Source organism: Mytilus edulis, chromosome 3, assembly GCF_963676685.1.
Source record: "Mytilus edulis chromosome 3, xbMytEdul2.2, whole genome shotgun sequence".
Classification (NCBI taxonomy): Eukaryota; Metazoa; Mollusca; class Bivalvia; order Mytilida; family Mytilidae; genus Mytilus; species Mytilus edulis.
This window is the reverse complement of record NC_092346.1, coordinates 102922150-102937867: the sequence shown is the minus strand read 5'-3', so window position 1 is coordinate 102937867 and position 15718 is coordinate 102922150. Positions and strand designations below refer to the sequence as shown.

The 15718-nt window shown below is 32.1% G+C and overlaps 1 protein-coding gene across 1 annotated transcript in view; it reads right to left on the bottom strand.

The window, feature by feature from the left end:
* Positions 1-299: 299 nt before the first annotated feature.
* Positions 300-15718, bottom strand: part of LOC139518053 (probable inactive protein kinase DDB_G0270444) — a 38798-nt gene continuing 23379 nt past the window's right edge. The window contains exons 2-6 of the mRNA XM_071309704.1: positions 12368-13503; positions 10156-10233; positions 5805-5867; positions 4762-4874; positions 300-1413 (exon numbers count right to left, since the gene is read on the bottom strand). Of these exons, the coding sequence (XP_071165805.1) occupies positions 1216-1413; positions 4762-4874; positions 5805-5867; positions 10156-10233; positions 12368-13490 (1575 nt within the window). The 5' untranslated portion in view covers positions 13491-13503 and the 3' untranslated portion in view covers positions 300-1215. The remainder of the gene's footprint in view (positions 1414-4761; positions 4875-5804; positions 5868-10155; positions 10234-12367; positions 13504-15718) is intronic.

Below are 15718 nucleotides of genomic sequence, written 5' to 3'. Positions count from 1 at the left end.
CAGGGAATGTGTATCTATATTTCCTACCCAAAACTCGAATTGAATATGGATGAAAATAAATCCAGTGAAATGACACAGCTACTTTTTTACCATCAGATTTGATAATATCTTGATATGAACGGGTGCGAATCGCATGTATTTTTTTTTTTTATCTTACTTTTATTCAGCATTGGCTTGTAATTCTTTTTATTGCATTAAAAAATCATTTTGATTTTGATCGGCTTATTAACATTTTTAAACAATATGTTCTATCAAAATAAATGAAAAAGCAGCTTACCATACTTTATTTACAGACATCAAACGTTCATTATCTCTTTATTCAGAAAAAACACATTGGTAACAAAGCATATAAATACTAGACTATAGCTATTGGTCAAATATAAAATCTATCTCTAGTCTGTGTATTTGCTTTGCTGTAAAGACAAACTTAAGAAGTATGATTGAAATGCATAATTATTTTCCAATTTAATTTTGTTTCACGTTTTAGTTGAACTTTCATGATGATGTCTAAATAATTCCTATATAAATATTTTGATTTTACGGAAAAGAGTTATCTGTCGTTGGTTACAGAATTAAATACTAAAAGTAACTTAGTCATAGAGTTCAAACGAATACTGCATATAATTTTCTTTTACAAAAAAAAAAACGTTTTTATTTTTTGCAGATAGCAGAAAACACACAATGTTACTTACCACAACATATATCTTTATAAGCAAATCATTGAAGTTTATTTAGAGGTATTAAGACGAAGCATCATGCTTTGTGAAATAGGCATTTTATTGTTATACACTTTTCAATATTTGATTTAAAAAATATCGTTGCAGCCAGATTGGGACAAATAGTGTTCATCATAACCTGTTCCAAATATTTAAAGATATATTTGTGTTTTTTTTATGTTTGTTTTTTTGCTGAAATGTGTTTTGGGTCAAATTTTTTAAATGCCATTTTTGAATGCCATCTTTAAAATTTCTGCTTATGGAATGTAATTTAGAGAATAAAATTAATGGGAGAAAAAGTTGTACACTTTGACTTAAGGTTATATGTATACAGTATGTTTATACACTGTCAATAATATATGAAATTTGAAATAAGTTTGGACAGTTTGCCTTTCATGTTAACCCTGCATTCTATGCCAATTAACTATTCATTCATTATCATGTATATCACATCACACATATTCATTATCAAGTGTGCAATGATCATGAATGATGAATACTATTCACCAACGATGTATTTTTTAACGCATGCAGCATCACATTGTTCAATGAACCTGTTGGTGAATTTGTGGTCTTGCTTGATAAACCACAAGAACTCTGCTCCAGACTGTATACAGTGACTGGTTCTACATCTTTCTACTGTTTCTGATCGGAATCCAGTATCACAGTCTTGTTGAGTTAATCCTACAGTTGCTCCCTAGGAAATAAACATTTTAGTTTATAAAGCAGCATTATACTTGTAATACATAGCATTCCAAATATCTTTTACATTTTGTCTTGCCTACCTTTTATAGCTATCTATATGGTATGAATTTTACTCAGCTAATTCTCGAAGGCCGTACGGTGATCATTGACATTTTACTTTGGACTCTATGGGTAGTTTTTAAATTGGCAATCGTGTCACATTTTATTCTTTTTTGTTTTATTATATTTTCTCAAGTCTTCATAATAAACTAGTCTTACCGACAAAAACTCAGAAAAAGGTAAGAACAAAACTATAAATTTGATGAAGTAATGTACATTTTATTATTTGATTAACATGATTTTGGTAGTCTTTCGAATCATACGCACGACTGTATCAAAAAAATCAAATCAAATCATATAAAATTAGATGTGCTACAAAACGATAACCTTAAACGTTCGGATCGTCAGTCAGAAATGCGTTCTTAATCGTTGTCGTCTTCCTTAGTTAAAAGCTTTCATTGTTGAGAACGCAAATTTTTTATGATAGCAATATCATGTGAACGATAATTTTCAATGACGATGTTTGTAGAAATGACTATAAGACTATCAAATGGGTTAACAATATAAAAAAAACCCACCAATACCATGAATATGACGAATCAAGTTCCACATTAAAAATGGCTTATAAACATTTTCGAAATCATTTCCTTATTTGCTAATGGTGAATTAAACCTGATTTTATAGCTAGGTAAACCCTCACTGTATGACAGTCGCATAAACATCCATTACATTAGCACCATATGTGAACAAAACAAACAGACATAATAAGTAACAATGTCAAAAATTTGGGTACAGCAGTCAACATTGTGTAAAAATCTTGATATGTATGAAAACGAACAACTACGTCACTAATAATAACAAAACGGCACACATACAGTCTAAAGACAAAGTGCATAAGCAAAAATGAATGAAAATAATCCAAGAGAATAAGGAGAAAAATACCAGAGGGACATTAAATTTGAAGTCGAAAATAGACCGACAACGCCATGGCTAAAAAAGAATAAGACGATCAGGTAAACATGAGTTACTCGAACCCCACCAGTAAAATGAACATAGCAAAATAATAAAATGACAGGATGTAAACTTAAAATAATGTAGAAAACCTTTTGGTGTTAATGTTTGTCAACTTGTTCAACAATTAATGTAAATAAAAACAATAAGACATTATTGCAGTTCTTTTCGAATAGCAAAAAGCATTAATAGATTTTCCGTGATCATCAAATGTATTGAAACTCAATTTATCGCATACTTCCTGAACGTAATAATGTGTTACACGATATGATAAAATAAGGTGAATCCTCTGATAAATACATCGCGTCATCCATAATCCTGTATCAGGAAGTTAGAAATTTACGATTATTCCATTTAATAACTGAACTAATGGAATCTTTAAAGGTCGAGTAGACAAAGATGTAAACTTTAAGTTTGTCGGAAGGTACACAACCTTGTTGTGAAATATTCCGTGTAAACTTTAATAAATAATACACTACTGTCTTGAAGACAAGTATAGATTCTGGGTATTGACGTTGTTTATCATCTTGATAACGTGATATAGTATTCTTTTATTTGTCTTTATGAATATTACTTTAACTGTTTAGTCTGTTTTTCGTGATATCCGTTTGACGTGACTTTGTACTTATACATCCTCTAATTGTGTTATTGTTCAATGTTTTTTTTTGTATTCTTGTCTTTCATTTTTGCGAATGTGCTATATGCATTTTTGTGCTTCTTTGTCACATATATGTTTGTCTTTATAGAATTTAAGATTATAACACAATGTTGTCTGCTGCACCCCTATTTTTGACATTTTTGACTATTATGTCTGTTTGTTTTATTCACACATTTTTGTCAATATAATGGACTTTACGACTCTCATACAAGTAAGAGGTTTAACTAGCTATAAAACCAGGTTTTATCCACTATTTTCAGAAAATGCCTGAAACACATCAAACGAATGGATAACAACTGTCATATTCCTGGCTTCGTATAGGCATTTTCTGAAAATAGTGGATAAAACCTGGTTTTATAGCTAGTTAAACTGACCTCCGAGGAAAATTCCCTCATCAAATGATTTTGTCGGAGGTCAGTTTTTTTGTAATTTTACTTTTCAACATATCACACCATGGAAAATATGAAAATATACAGCATTTTTATTTTCCTTGGAATCTATAAACATTGATTTTTTAAAGTCTCTGAAACTGATTTTAAATTTATTTCTATATAAAAGTCTTAAACCAGGAACAAAGTAAAACACAAAACAAAAACCAAAAAAACGAACTGCAAGGGAAATTCAAAACGGAAAGTCCTTTATAAAATGGCAAAAACAAAAGCTCAATGACATCTTACGAATGGAAAACAACTGCTATATTCCTGATTTGATAACAAGGGTGAGTTAAGCCTGGTTTTATAGCTAGCTAGATCTCTGATTTGAATTACAGTCGCATTAAATTCCATTATATTAACAAATATAAGTGAGCAAAAGCAAACAGACATATATAATAGGTAAACACGTCAAGAATTTGGGGTACAGAAGTCAACATTGTAATATAATCTTAATCGCTATAAAACAAATGACTGTTTCAAAAAAGTAACACAAAATGCCATATAAACAAAGAACAAAGCGAAAATGAAAGATGATTATTCAAAAGTGACCATAACACAATAACACCATGGCTGGATGTAAGTACCTAGCAACGTCTTATGTATATAATCAAAAATATTATGAGCCTATGTTGTCGTTGGTTAATGTCTGTCATTTTTGTTTTTATATTTGCTATTTTATGAACTTTTTTGTCTTTCTTTTTATACCATTGCTTTGTCTGTTTCTCGTCGATGAAGATCGTTACACACACGTTTACATACACCTATATTTTCATAGAACGAATTAGGTCGAAAGAAACTAATCTATGTATCAGCTGTAATGAAGAAGAGGACATAGAAACGATAGAACATTATTTTCGTTATTTTTATTCAACCTACATATTTTGGTTGTCATTTTTTAAAAAGAATATCAAACTATAAGATGATCAAATCAGCATCAGTAAGAAAGAGATTTTGTAAGGATAATAAATAAAAGATTTTTTTTTTTAAATTTGTCAATTTAAGAATATTGATTTTACGGTTTTAATCAGATGGAAACAAAAAAAGGTAAGTTTCTATTATTAAACTTATTATTTTGTTTTTTTTTAACTTTGGGAACCAGTCATTTGGATACCGTGCACAAGTAGCCATTAAGATAAAAATCTAGGGAATTTTGAACAATACTTGCCTTTCTGCAATACTATGTTATTAGTTTACTTACACAGATATAACAAACTTCATGTCTGTTACACAAATCTCTTGCCTCATCGTCAATATCAAGTAAAGAAGCAACCTCACAGTTTGAGGTTAAAAGGTCAAGCTGTGGACAGATATCTACAAAAATAATTCTTTGTTAAAATTTATCACAAACACAAAACAACGTGTAATATTTCCTAAGCCCCCCCCCCCCCCCAAAAAAAAAAAAAACCAACCCCAACAACATTAAAAGACACTATGATTTAACATAATAAATAAGAATTTATCATTTCTATCGATCATCCCGCTGGGAAGTCGTCAAGAACACAGTATTATTTTATTCTGGGGGATCACTCGATACACGCAAATTTTTTCAAACAACAATATTTCCTCAAAAAGTAAAGTTGATATAGTTGATTACTTCAAATAAGCTTTAACAGTTTCTTTTGATGAAAACAGTTGTGTGAAGTTGAAGTTATACACACAGAAACGAGTTATCGAATATCCCATAAAAGAGAGGCAAAGAATACTAAAAGGACATTCAAACTTATAAGTCGAAAATAAACTGACAACGCCATGGCCAAAAAGGAAAAGAGAACAAAAACACAAATAACAGTACACAATACAAAAAAGAAAACCAAACACTGAGCATTTTAAACCCCACCAAAACTGATCTCAGGTGCTTTGGAAGGGTCAACAGATCATGCTCCACATGTGACACCCGTCATGTTGCTCATGTAAGATGATATGTCTAAGTCGGTCAAAGATGGTAGTTACGACACAAGGAACAGATCTGCTATCATCTGTAAAACGGATATTCCAAAACAGTCAACCAACTCGTCCGTAAAGTATAAATATACGTCCCTCAAATTCATATTAACACTTTACACATATTGCATACAGACATGTTTCTTGTACTTGTTTAACAAATGATTCACTAACAAAACTGTTTGCCTTTGTAAATAAACAATTGCCGTATGAGATTGTCTTTTATTGGTAGAATTGGAGAAACTGATAATGGTCCCAAGACGCATGCGTTCTTTCTTCGATTTGTAAAATATATCTTACCCTCTGTAGTCGGGATGACTGGAACAGGCATGTTTTCGGGAACAATGTTTTCATCTTCAACATCTGAAATACAAACAGAATCGTGCATTTAGAAGATACAAAATATATAAGTTGTCATATAGGAAGGCTGAGATAAAGAGACATGGGCACACTAACATTTCCGTCACTAGTTTGCATGTGTCCAGACTGTTATGTTGGATCCACAAATACTCAACTAATTCCGAACGGTATATGGAAATTAATATAATATAAAAATTAGAGGCTCTAAAGAGTCTGTGTCGCTTACCTTGGTCTATGTGCATATTAAACAAAGGACACAGATGGATTCCTGACAAAATTGTGCTTTAATGATGTTGATGTGTTTGTAGATATTACTTTACTGAACACTCTTGCTTTTAACAATATATCTATCTATAATACACTTTCCCAGTAGTTACAGAGAAAAACATTTTGTAAAAATATACCCAAATTTACAAAATTTATGAAAATTATTAAAAATTGTCTATAACGGACAATAACTCCTTAAAGGGTCAATTGACCATTTTGCTCATCATAACTTATTTGTAGGTCTTACTTTGCTGTACATTGTTGTTGTTTACAGTTCATTTCTATCTATAATAATATTCAAGCTACTAACCAAAAGCGGCAACATTTCCTTAAAATTACCAATTCAGGGGCAGCAACTCAACAACCAGTTGTCCAATTCATTTGAAAATTGCAGGGCAGATAGATTTTAACTTTATTATCTATTTGGCCCCGTGTCAGATTTGCTCTAAATGCTTTGATTTCAGAGTTATAAGCCAAAATCTACATTTTACCCCTATGTTCTATTTTTAGCCATGGCGGTCATCTTGGTTGGCTGGCCGGGTCACCGGACAAATTTTTTTAAAACTATATACCCCAATGATGATTGTGGCCAAGTTTGGTTAAATTTGGCCTAGTAGTTTCAGAGATTTTTGTAAAAAAGTCAAGTGATGAGTCGCCAAGTGATGAGAAAAGCTCACTTGGCCCTTTGGGCCAGGTGAGCTAAAAAAGGAAGAATAATAATCCAATATTTTATTCTAGTTAAAGATTTTCAGAGCCTCTCTAATTCAAATCAAAGTATATTCTTGTATTTTCATTGTCAGAAGTTCTTAATTGTGACTAACCCACAATATTCAAGTTGATGAATTTTAAAAAGTACAATCATAAAAATATTGAACGCCGATAAAATTTCAAATCGGAAAGTCACTTATCAAATGGCCAAATCAAAAGCTGAAACACAGCAATGAAATGGATAACAACTGTCATATTCCTGACTTGGTACAGGCATTTTCTTGATTGGAAAATGGTCGATTAAACCTGATTTCATAGCTAGAAGAGGGGAGAAAGACACCAGAGGGACATTCGAACTCATGGATCGAAAATCAACTGACAACTTCATGGCTAAAAAAGAAAAAGACAATCAGACAAACAATGGTACACAAAAGACTACATAAAAAACACAAGACTAAGCAACACGAACTCCACCAAAAAGTGGGGCTGAACTTATTTGCTCCGGAAGGGTAAGCAGATCCTGCTCCACAATTGTCAACTGTCGTGTTGCTCATGTTATTACAAACCCTCAAATAGTCTAATTCGGTAGGTCTCATTCGAGAAGGGAACGGGATTGTAGTATCCGATATCATCTGTGAAATGGATATACCGTAACAGTCAACCAACTCGTGATGGCGTCCGTAAAATTTTCGAAGGGTTAATTTCACCATTCGGAACTCTTGGTTTAATAGTTTTCTTGTCAGCAGCAACCCTCTATCAAGAAAATCATGATAAGAAATACAAGCCCGAGAATATCGTTTCAATTAGGAGATTTATTCTTCGTAAGAGAGCGCTGCATAGAGTTGGAAAGTTCACAATTGGGAAGTTAAACCTCTCCCTTGAATGACACTCTTTTAAAATTCCATTATATTGACAACGATGTGTGAACAAAACAATCAGACATAATAGGCAACAATGTCAAAATAAGGGATACAGCAGTCAATATTGTGTTATCATCTTGACTGTCCCTTTGGTACTTTTCGTCCCTCTTTTAATCCCTATGAAAACAAAAAAATATGAAACAAAGAAGCACAAAATGCATATAGACAAAGCACATTAGCACAAATGACAAGAAAATAAAAAATACCATAGCACAGTAACGCAATAACGGGATAAGTAAGTACCGAGCCACGACATTTATCAAATAAACACAAAAGGAATATAGACAAACCACATCATCAACATGACAAATGAATATCATCAAAACAGAGTTAACAATGAAAATGTAATATTCAAAACATAAATCCCGACTTAAAGCAATTAAAGGATATGTGTATAGTGAATGTGCATGAACAATTAAAACATACAAGAAAACAAAAAAATTAAGTGCAGCTTTTAAAATATCCCGTGATTTTTTCGGAATTACCTTCAGCCCCAACGATCAACGACAAAAATTGTATAAAAAACTAAAAAAGTGGGGAGCTATATGACCAAAGGGTGCGTGAATAGATTAACGTTAGCAATCGAAGATATGCCATCAAATGACTGAGGCACTTAGATATTTTGAAACTTAGAAATAAAGTCTCAATTCTGTTACAGTTTCAATAGCCCACAATCCATGGACATTTTTTACCTATCGAATGATACATTCTATATAGCTTTAAACTACATTCAGTATAAAAACAAGTGGTACATATTGTTTCATGGTCTATTGGTTAAAGATAGCAAACTTCTCGCACACATTAACCGCCTGTTAAAAGGAATATATTGGTGTATAAACTGGGCCTAGTCACTCCTACTTGTCCAGTTTATACACCTTCAAATTCTTTAATAAAACCGTTTAATCATTAAATTTCTTAAAAATGTAGATAAGAAATTTTTATATTTCCCACTTCTTTCACACGTAATTTGTATATTTGTGTCATTGAATAGGCCTGTAGAATGAATATGTGTTTTTTTGTTAATGCAAAAAACAAGAGTGAAAACGCTGAAATGTCTCGCCTTCTTTACCAATTATTGATATTATGTTCATAATCCTTAATATTAAGCTTTATTACAACGGTCACTTAAACTTAACATTAACCAAGAATACTAAACACTGACCAATGAACCAAAACAAAATGAGGTCAAGGTCAGATAAACCATGCCAGGCAAACATGTACAGCTAACAATTCAACATACAACAAATATAGTAGACCTGTTGCTTATAGTTGTTTAAGAAAAACAGACCAAAACACAAAAACTTGTGGACTTGACCACCAAAACTTAACCTTGTTCACTGATCCATGAAATGAGATCGAGGTCAAGTAAAACTGTCTGACGGGGATGAGGACCTTGCACAGAAACCTCGTAACATAAGGCATCTATATAAAAAGTATGAAGCATGCAGGTCTTCCGACTTCTAAAATATAAAGCTTTTGAGAAGTTATCTTACGCCGCCGCCGACGCCGGATTACTATCCCTATGTCGAGCTTTCTGTGACAAAAGTTGCGGGCTCGACTTAAAACCGTACTCCATGAAATTTGCTTTAGTATCTTATTTTCATTCAAATGAATGTATTGTGTTTATTATTTAACTTAACGATGAACGCAAAATGAAAATTAATATTTTAACGTCGCCCCTGTTTTGTTATTTTGTCGCCATTCGTTTGAATTGGTTGTAGATAGTAGTTCGGTCAACGTCGTCTATCGAAATATAAATAACGTTAATAATTGAATCATTTAAAAAAATATTGAGGAATATTACGCGCATGTAAGAACCAAAAAAACATTTGCAGGAAAGTCGTGTCACAAATACAAATATCGTGGTTTACTTTTTAGAGTGTGTGTGCATGTAACTTCGCTCACTGTATTTTCGGGTCCAAAAACTATACAAAAATGACCAAATTATATTTTTCAAGAAAACGAGAAGAAGGGCATTTTTCCGGACAGTTATCGTTACTACAAAAAAAATGTTTTTAATTTTTTATTCACCTCATCTTTAAAAAAGATATATATAGAAGTCTTAAGTTAATCTTTTAAATTTCAGTAAAACGCAAGATCAAATACGGTTCGTTATCGCACCTTGTCCTTTATCTGAAATATGGATATATGTGCTGGCTAGTTAGTGCTACTGATACTACAGGAACTGACGGTACCGAACCAGCAGTTTTAATAAATTGACATCGATAAATAATGAAAACCTTCATTCGGTAAGCTTGGAACCCAAATGGGCGTCAAAATAAAATTGGCATAAATAGTTCAATCGAAATCATGTACTGTCAACAATGCTTAGGTTAGTTATGTATTTTCAAATTACTGAAAAAGTTTAATCCAACATTTTAATATATGATTCCTACCATTTTCATTTTCGTCTTCAACATCATATCTTTGTCTGTATTGCTTCACAAAGTCCTCTAACTTCTGCTGAGCATCTCCTGTGAACAATTCAATAATACAAGTCAACATCCTGTGAAAGTATTCATTAAAATGTCTCGGATTGTAATCGAATTGTCTTTTCCTTTATTTACGCTGGGATAAAACATATTGATACAGAGCAAGTTAAAGTTGTAAAATTAGGAATTCAATCGTTTTAGCGTTAATGAATGAAATGCTCTATAATCAAAATAAAATTATGCATTCTTGCTAGCCTACTTAATAAACATACGAAGATGCAATATAAATCAAATTGTGTATCAGGGCAGAGACAGACATATGACAATAGATTTTTTTTTAAAAGTGGGTTAGGCAACTCGAATCCTGAAGAAAATGCCCATAATAAACAGCCCTCAATCGACAAAAAATGAAGAAAAAAAAATCTTTGATTATGAAAGATATAAAAATTTCAAATCGTGTTCTTAAAGAACTACTCAGTATGGTTAATGACAATTAAACTGAGTCGTTTTCAGTATCGAGTTATCAACTAAGAAATAATGACCATATTATTGCTTCGACAATTCCAGCATATATATTTTGATACTAGTATTCAGTACGGCCAATTAAGTCCGTCAATTTAACCTGCTTGAATATTGATACAAAAAAAAATGTTTTTTTTAAAATGGTTAGTGTATGAAAATCAAATACACCACTTTCAAATGATTCTATCATTTGCAAGATAATATTTTAAAAAGCAATTCACATCTCTATATGAATAGTAAAATGAAATAAACCTTGCAATTAAGTACAAGACGATTGATTTTGTTAAGGATGTTCGCTGCTAAGTTTCAAAATAAATAACTTTTCATAAAACTAGTATGTATTGATAAGGAATAAATTCAGGAATCAAAAAAGCAAAAAGAATATAGGGGTCAATGTGCTTGTTTTCGAGATATTAGCTATTGGAATTTTGGCGGGAAAATGTTCTCTCTTGATTTTTCATAGCTTTATCATTGACCAGTTAAAGTTCTCAAATACTATTAAAAAATAAATAAAATTTTATAAGAATTTTACAAATGATTTATATTTATACATGTAAAAGATTTATAAAAAGAAAAATGGGGGTTCATGGGGAATTTTTTTTAGGCATTCTAATGGATAAAACCAGAGGATTACGAAAATCTGACAAAAATTCTAAAACATGACAAGCAGACATCCTTACGTCTAATCTCACAACAGCATAACTATTGTTTGAAGAAATATAAGAAATGATGTCTATATTATTTGGTATTGAGACATATGAATGTTTAGTCAGTTAAGTTGTATGTCTGTGATGTAAGTTTACATTGTTTAGAGAGCTTGATCAAAATAAATGTCACGTTAACCTATTATGTACATCGTGTAAATAAAACGCAACTATAAACAACTGTCATACAAATTGGAGCCTAAGCTACATTATAGCTGTAAATTAGGTCGTACCCAACATATTCTTCGAAAAATGTCAGTTATTTTCGATTGTTCTGATGGTTTATTGCGTTTGATTTTGTTAGTTTTACGGACTTCCCCTTTGACTTTGAGTCCGAGTTCTTCCCCTTTGACTTTGAGTCCGAGTTCAGTATTTCTATTTTGATATTTTACCATACATAATGTTATAACGATAGTTATCAAAGGTACCAGGATTATAATTTAGTACGCCAGACGCGCGTTTCGTCTACATAAGACTCATCAGTGACGCTCATATCAAAATATTTATAAAGCCAAACAAGTACAAAGTTGAAGAGCACTGAGGATCCAAAATACCAAAAAATTGTGCCAAATACGGCTAAGGTAATCTATTCCTGGGATAAGAAAATCCTTAGTTTTTCGAAAAATTCAAAGTTTTGTAAACAGTTAATTTATAAAAATGACCACATTATTGATATTCATGTTAACACCGAAGTGTTGACTACTGGGCTGGTGATACCCTCGGGGACGAAACGTCCACCAGCAGTGGTATCGACCCAGTAGTGTAAATAGTTATCAAAGGTACCAGGATTATAATTTAGTACGCCAGACGCGGGTTTCGTCTACATAAGACTCATCAGTGACGCTCATATCAAAATATTTATAAAGCCAAACAATTCCTTACAACCATTTCCAAGTTTACAATTTAGACCCTATTCATTTTAGCCATGTCTATATACTTATTTTAAATACCTTGTTCTTGGCCAGGAACAGGTTCATCATACCACACACCTAGGTTGTCTTCAAAAGGCGGCTGACTACGTTTTTCAGTAACTTCTTGAACTGGTTCCTCTTCGTCTTCCTCTGAGCCTTCAGTTGCTTCTTTAATAGCTTGAAGGGTCTCTTCTATGTCGAGAGCTTTCTGAATATCCCCGTATTCATCTTCAAGATATGGTTCAGCTTTTCCTAGTTGAGCTAGTGTAGCTGCTTTTAAAGCAGAAGCTAAATAATCATTCTCTTTGTCTTCAAGATATTCTACAAGCTGTAGTTTAGCAACCTTTCCACGTAGTTCTTGTACTTCCTGGACAAGATTTAAAAGCATTTCATCTTTTGTCTCTTCTTCTTTTTCTGAGTTGTTATCTCGCTTTGCCATACGTTTCTTCTTTTTTTGTAAAGAAATGCCTTGATTATTATTAACGTATTCTTGACTGATTGATCCGACGTTTGCGTTCCCCCGACCGTCTTGTTGTTCCTGAGTTTTTGTGTCTTTAAAGACATCTTTCAGCTCGTCAGGTGAAACTGGTTCTGGCGTATTTCCTTTGCTTTTGTCATCTACTGACGATTTTGTATTATCAGTGGGAACTTTTGCTGCTTCAGATAAGAGTTCATCCATTTGTTGTTGTGAAATTTTATCACTTTTCTTATCAGATTTTGAATCTGAGCGTTCAACTTTATCCTTTGCGTCATTTTTATCAATCTCATCAAACATCTCTTTAATTTCCTCAATTGTTGGTGTTTCCGTTTCACTTGACTGATCTTGTGTATTAGTATTATCGGTGTCATCTCTATATTGGTCTTGATATGAATTGAGGATTTTAGCAAGTTGATACTGATCTGCTAGATCTTCTTTTTCAACATCATCTTCGTTATATCCACCTGGAACATATTCATCATAAGGCAAATACTGACTTGCTAAATCTCCATACATTGTTCGTATATTAGAATCATCAATCCGTCTCCGTTTTCTTCTCAACACTTCTAAAGCATTATCTAAATCTGAATTTGACTTTGTGTGTCGTTTTTGAACAGAAAATGATTGACTCTGTCTAAATTGTAGGAATGTAAGAATAACCGGTAATAACAAAAATTCTCTCATTCTGGCAAATTACCTACAATTAGTAAAATAAAACCATTAGAAATGCAAACAAATACAAAATACAGATTTAATCTGATAAAATGCAAGGTGTAACCATATTGGTCATCATTTTTAATTTTGGATATTTTTGGTTTACCACCATTTTTCAGTTTTGTGTGCATGGAACGTGTTTGAAGCGTATTGAATCAAACAGATTTTTAAAACCATTGGGTCAATGCCACTGCTGATGGACGATTCGTCCCCGAGAGAATCACTAGCCTATTAGTAAGTGATCATGTCCTGACAATAAATATTAACGATGCAGTTTCTACAACCAAAGCTAGATTTGCACAACTTTTTGAAATTGTAATTATGTGCACTTCAACATTATAACGTATTTTGACCAACCAACTATTTAAATATGAACATCGCATATGGGTCTTTTGCAGTCAAAACACGCGTCTGACGTATTGAATTATAAGCCTGGTATCTTTGGCGAGTTTTAAAACTCTAAACATACGACATGTTCTTGCATATCTATTTCTCTTTCAGGTTTAACTGGATTAAATGTATCTAATTGATAAAAGGAGATGGGGAATATCCGTCGAAGAGACAATAGCAAAAGTACAAAAATAACTAAAAGATATTCATATATTTGTAATTTTGAAAACAGAATCATTTTTGTTTCACACAATCTATTTAGATATGAGAAGGTAATAATAAATATTACTGTGTAGTGAACTTTGTTTAAAATGTTAAACGTGGCGGTTCCTTTTTTGTTTTATCTTTACAACAAAAGAGGAAACCTGATTTGAAACTTGTCAAATTACTTAGAACGGAGAGTAACTATCAAATTCCATATTTTTACGTAATTAAAAAAGATTTGCACAAGCTTTTGCGAAGATGAGCTCCAAGAATAAAATTATCTTTCAAAAATATATATATATATATGTTCCAGACCATATGAGTATTTGGACCGTACGCGTACGGTCCGGACCGTATACGTATACTCGTACGGTCCGACCATACGCGTACGGTCGGACCGTATGAGTATACGCGTATGGTCCAGTACGAGATAACCATTTATCACAATCTTTATTTTAGTTTTATAAATTGTTATCATTACAATTAATTTTAGATGGATAAAATGAACAATTGAACAATTGACATTAAATATTTGTTTAATTGTATATCTGAATACTATTTTGGTACTCTCGCCCAAGGTGACACTTACTACCACAATTAATGATATATTTTTTACATTTACATGTTTGCGGTTCATTCATGTTCCTTTGCATTTGCATTTTTTTGTAAAGTTTCTAATATTCTAAAATTGTCGTCCCACATCATGTTAACTTCCGATATCGTAAATTTCTATGATCATAATTCAATTAATGTATTACTGATCGACATACTAAATACAAGATATTAATAGATTTAATAAGCGTGAATTTTTTTATTAGTTAACAAATAAAGCTTTTATTCCAATTACAATTGAACTTTTCCATATAAATTTGAGAGTTAAGTTATGTTGATCTGTACATGAACTTTACATGCATTTGTAACTTATAAACTTAAGCAACTTCTTAATGATATTAATCAGACCGTACGCGTACGGTCCGACCGTATGAGTATTTTTAAAAAGTACGCATACGGTCCAGACCGTACGCGTACGGTCCAAATACTCATACGGTCCGGAACATATATATTGCACAAATGTGTGAACTATGTATAAATTTGGTACATTGTCACATTTTGTATTTACAAGGTTTCAATTGAGTCCTACCTAGAGAAATTACACACACTGAAGTAGAGTCAATAGGTTTATCTCTACACTAAAAGCAGGTTATTGGTGGCACTGTTAAATATGGATTGAACATAGATTATATGCAACATAAAAATCTGACCATATCATTCTAAAACAAACTGTTGTCTCCTATTATTATTATTATTATAATAGTCGAAATATTGAATCAATCGAATATGCATATATTAACTGTCCTTCTTTTTGTATAATTATTTTCTATTGACTAGGGCTTATGTTGTGCAATTGACACGTTTGATTAATTGAATGATGTCTTGTCACAGTTCAGATTAATTACTAGGAACTACACGGACAAACACCGCAGTATGAAGATCAATCACAGGAACTTGGTACCGATCACAGCAGATGTTTTCAACAGAAATCCAAATAGCTTAGTGTGATATTGATTCTGGTAAAACTCTTAATTAAACACTGAATTCATTTC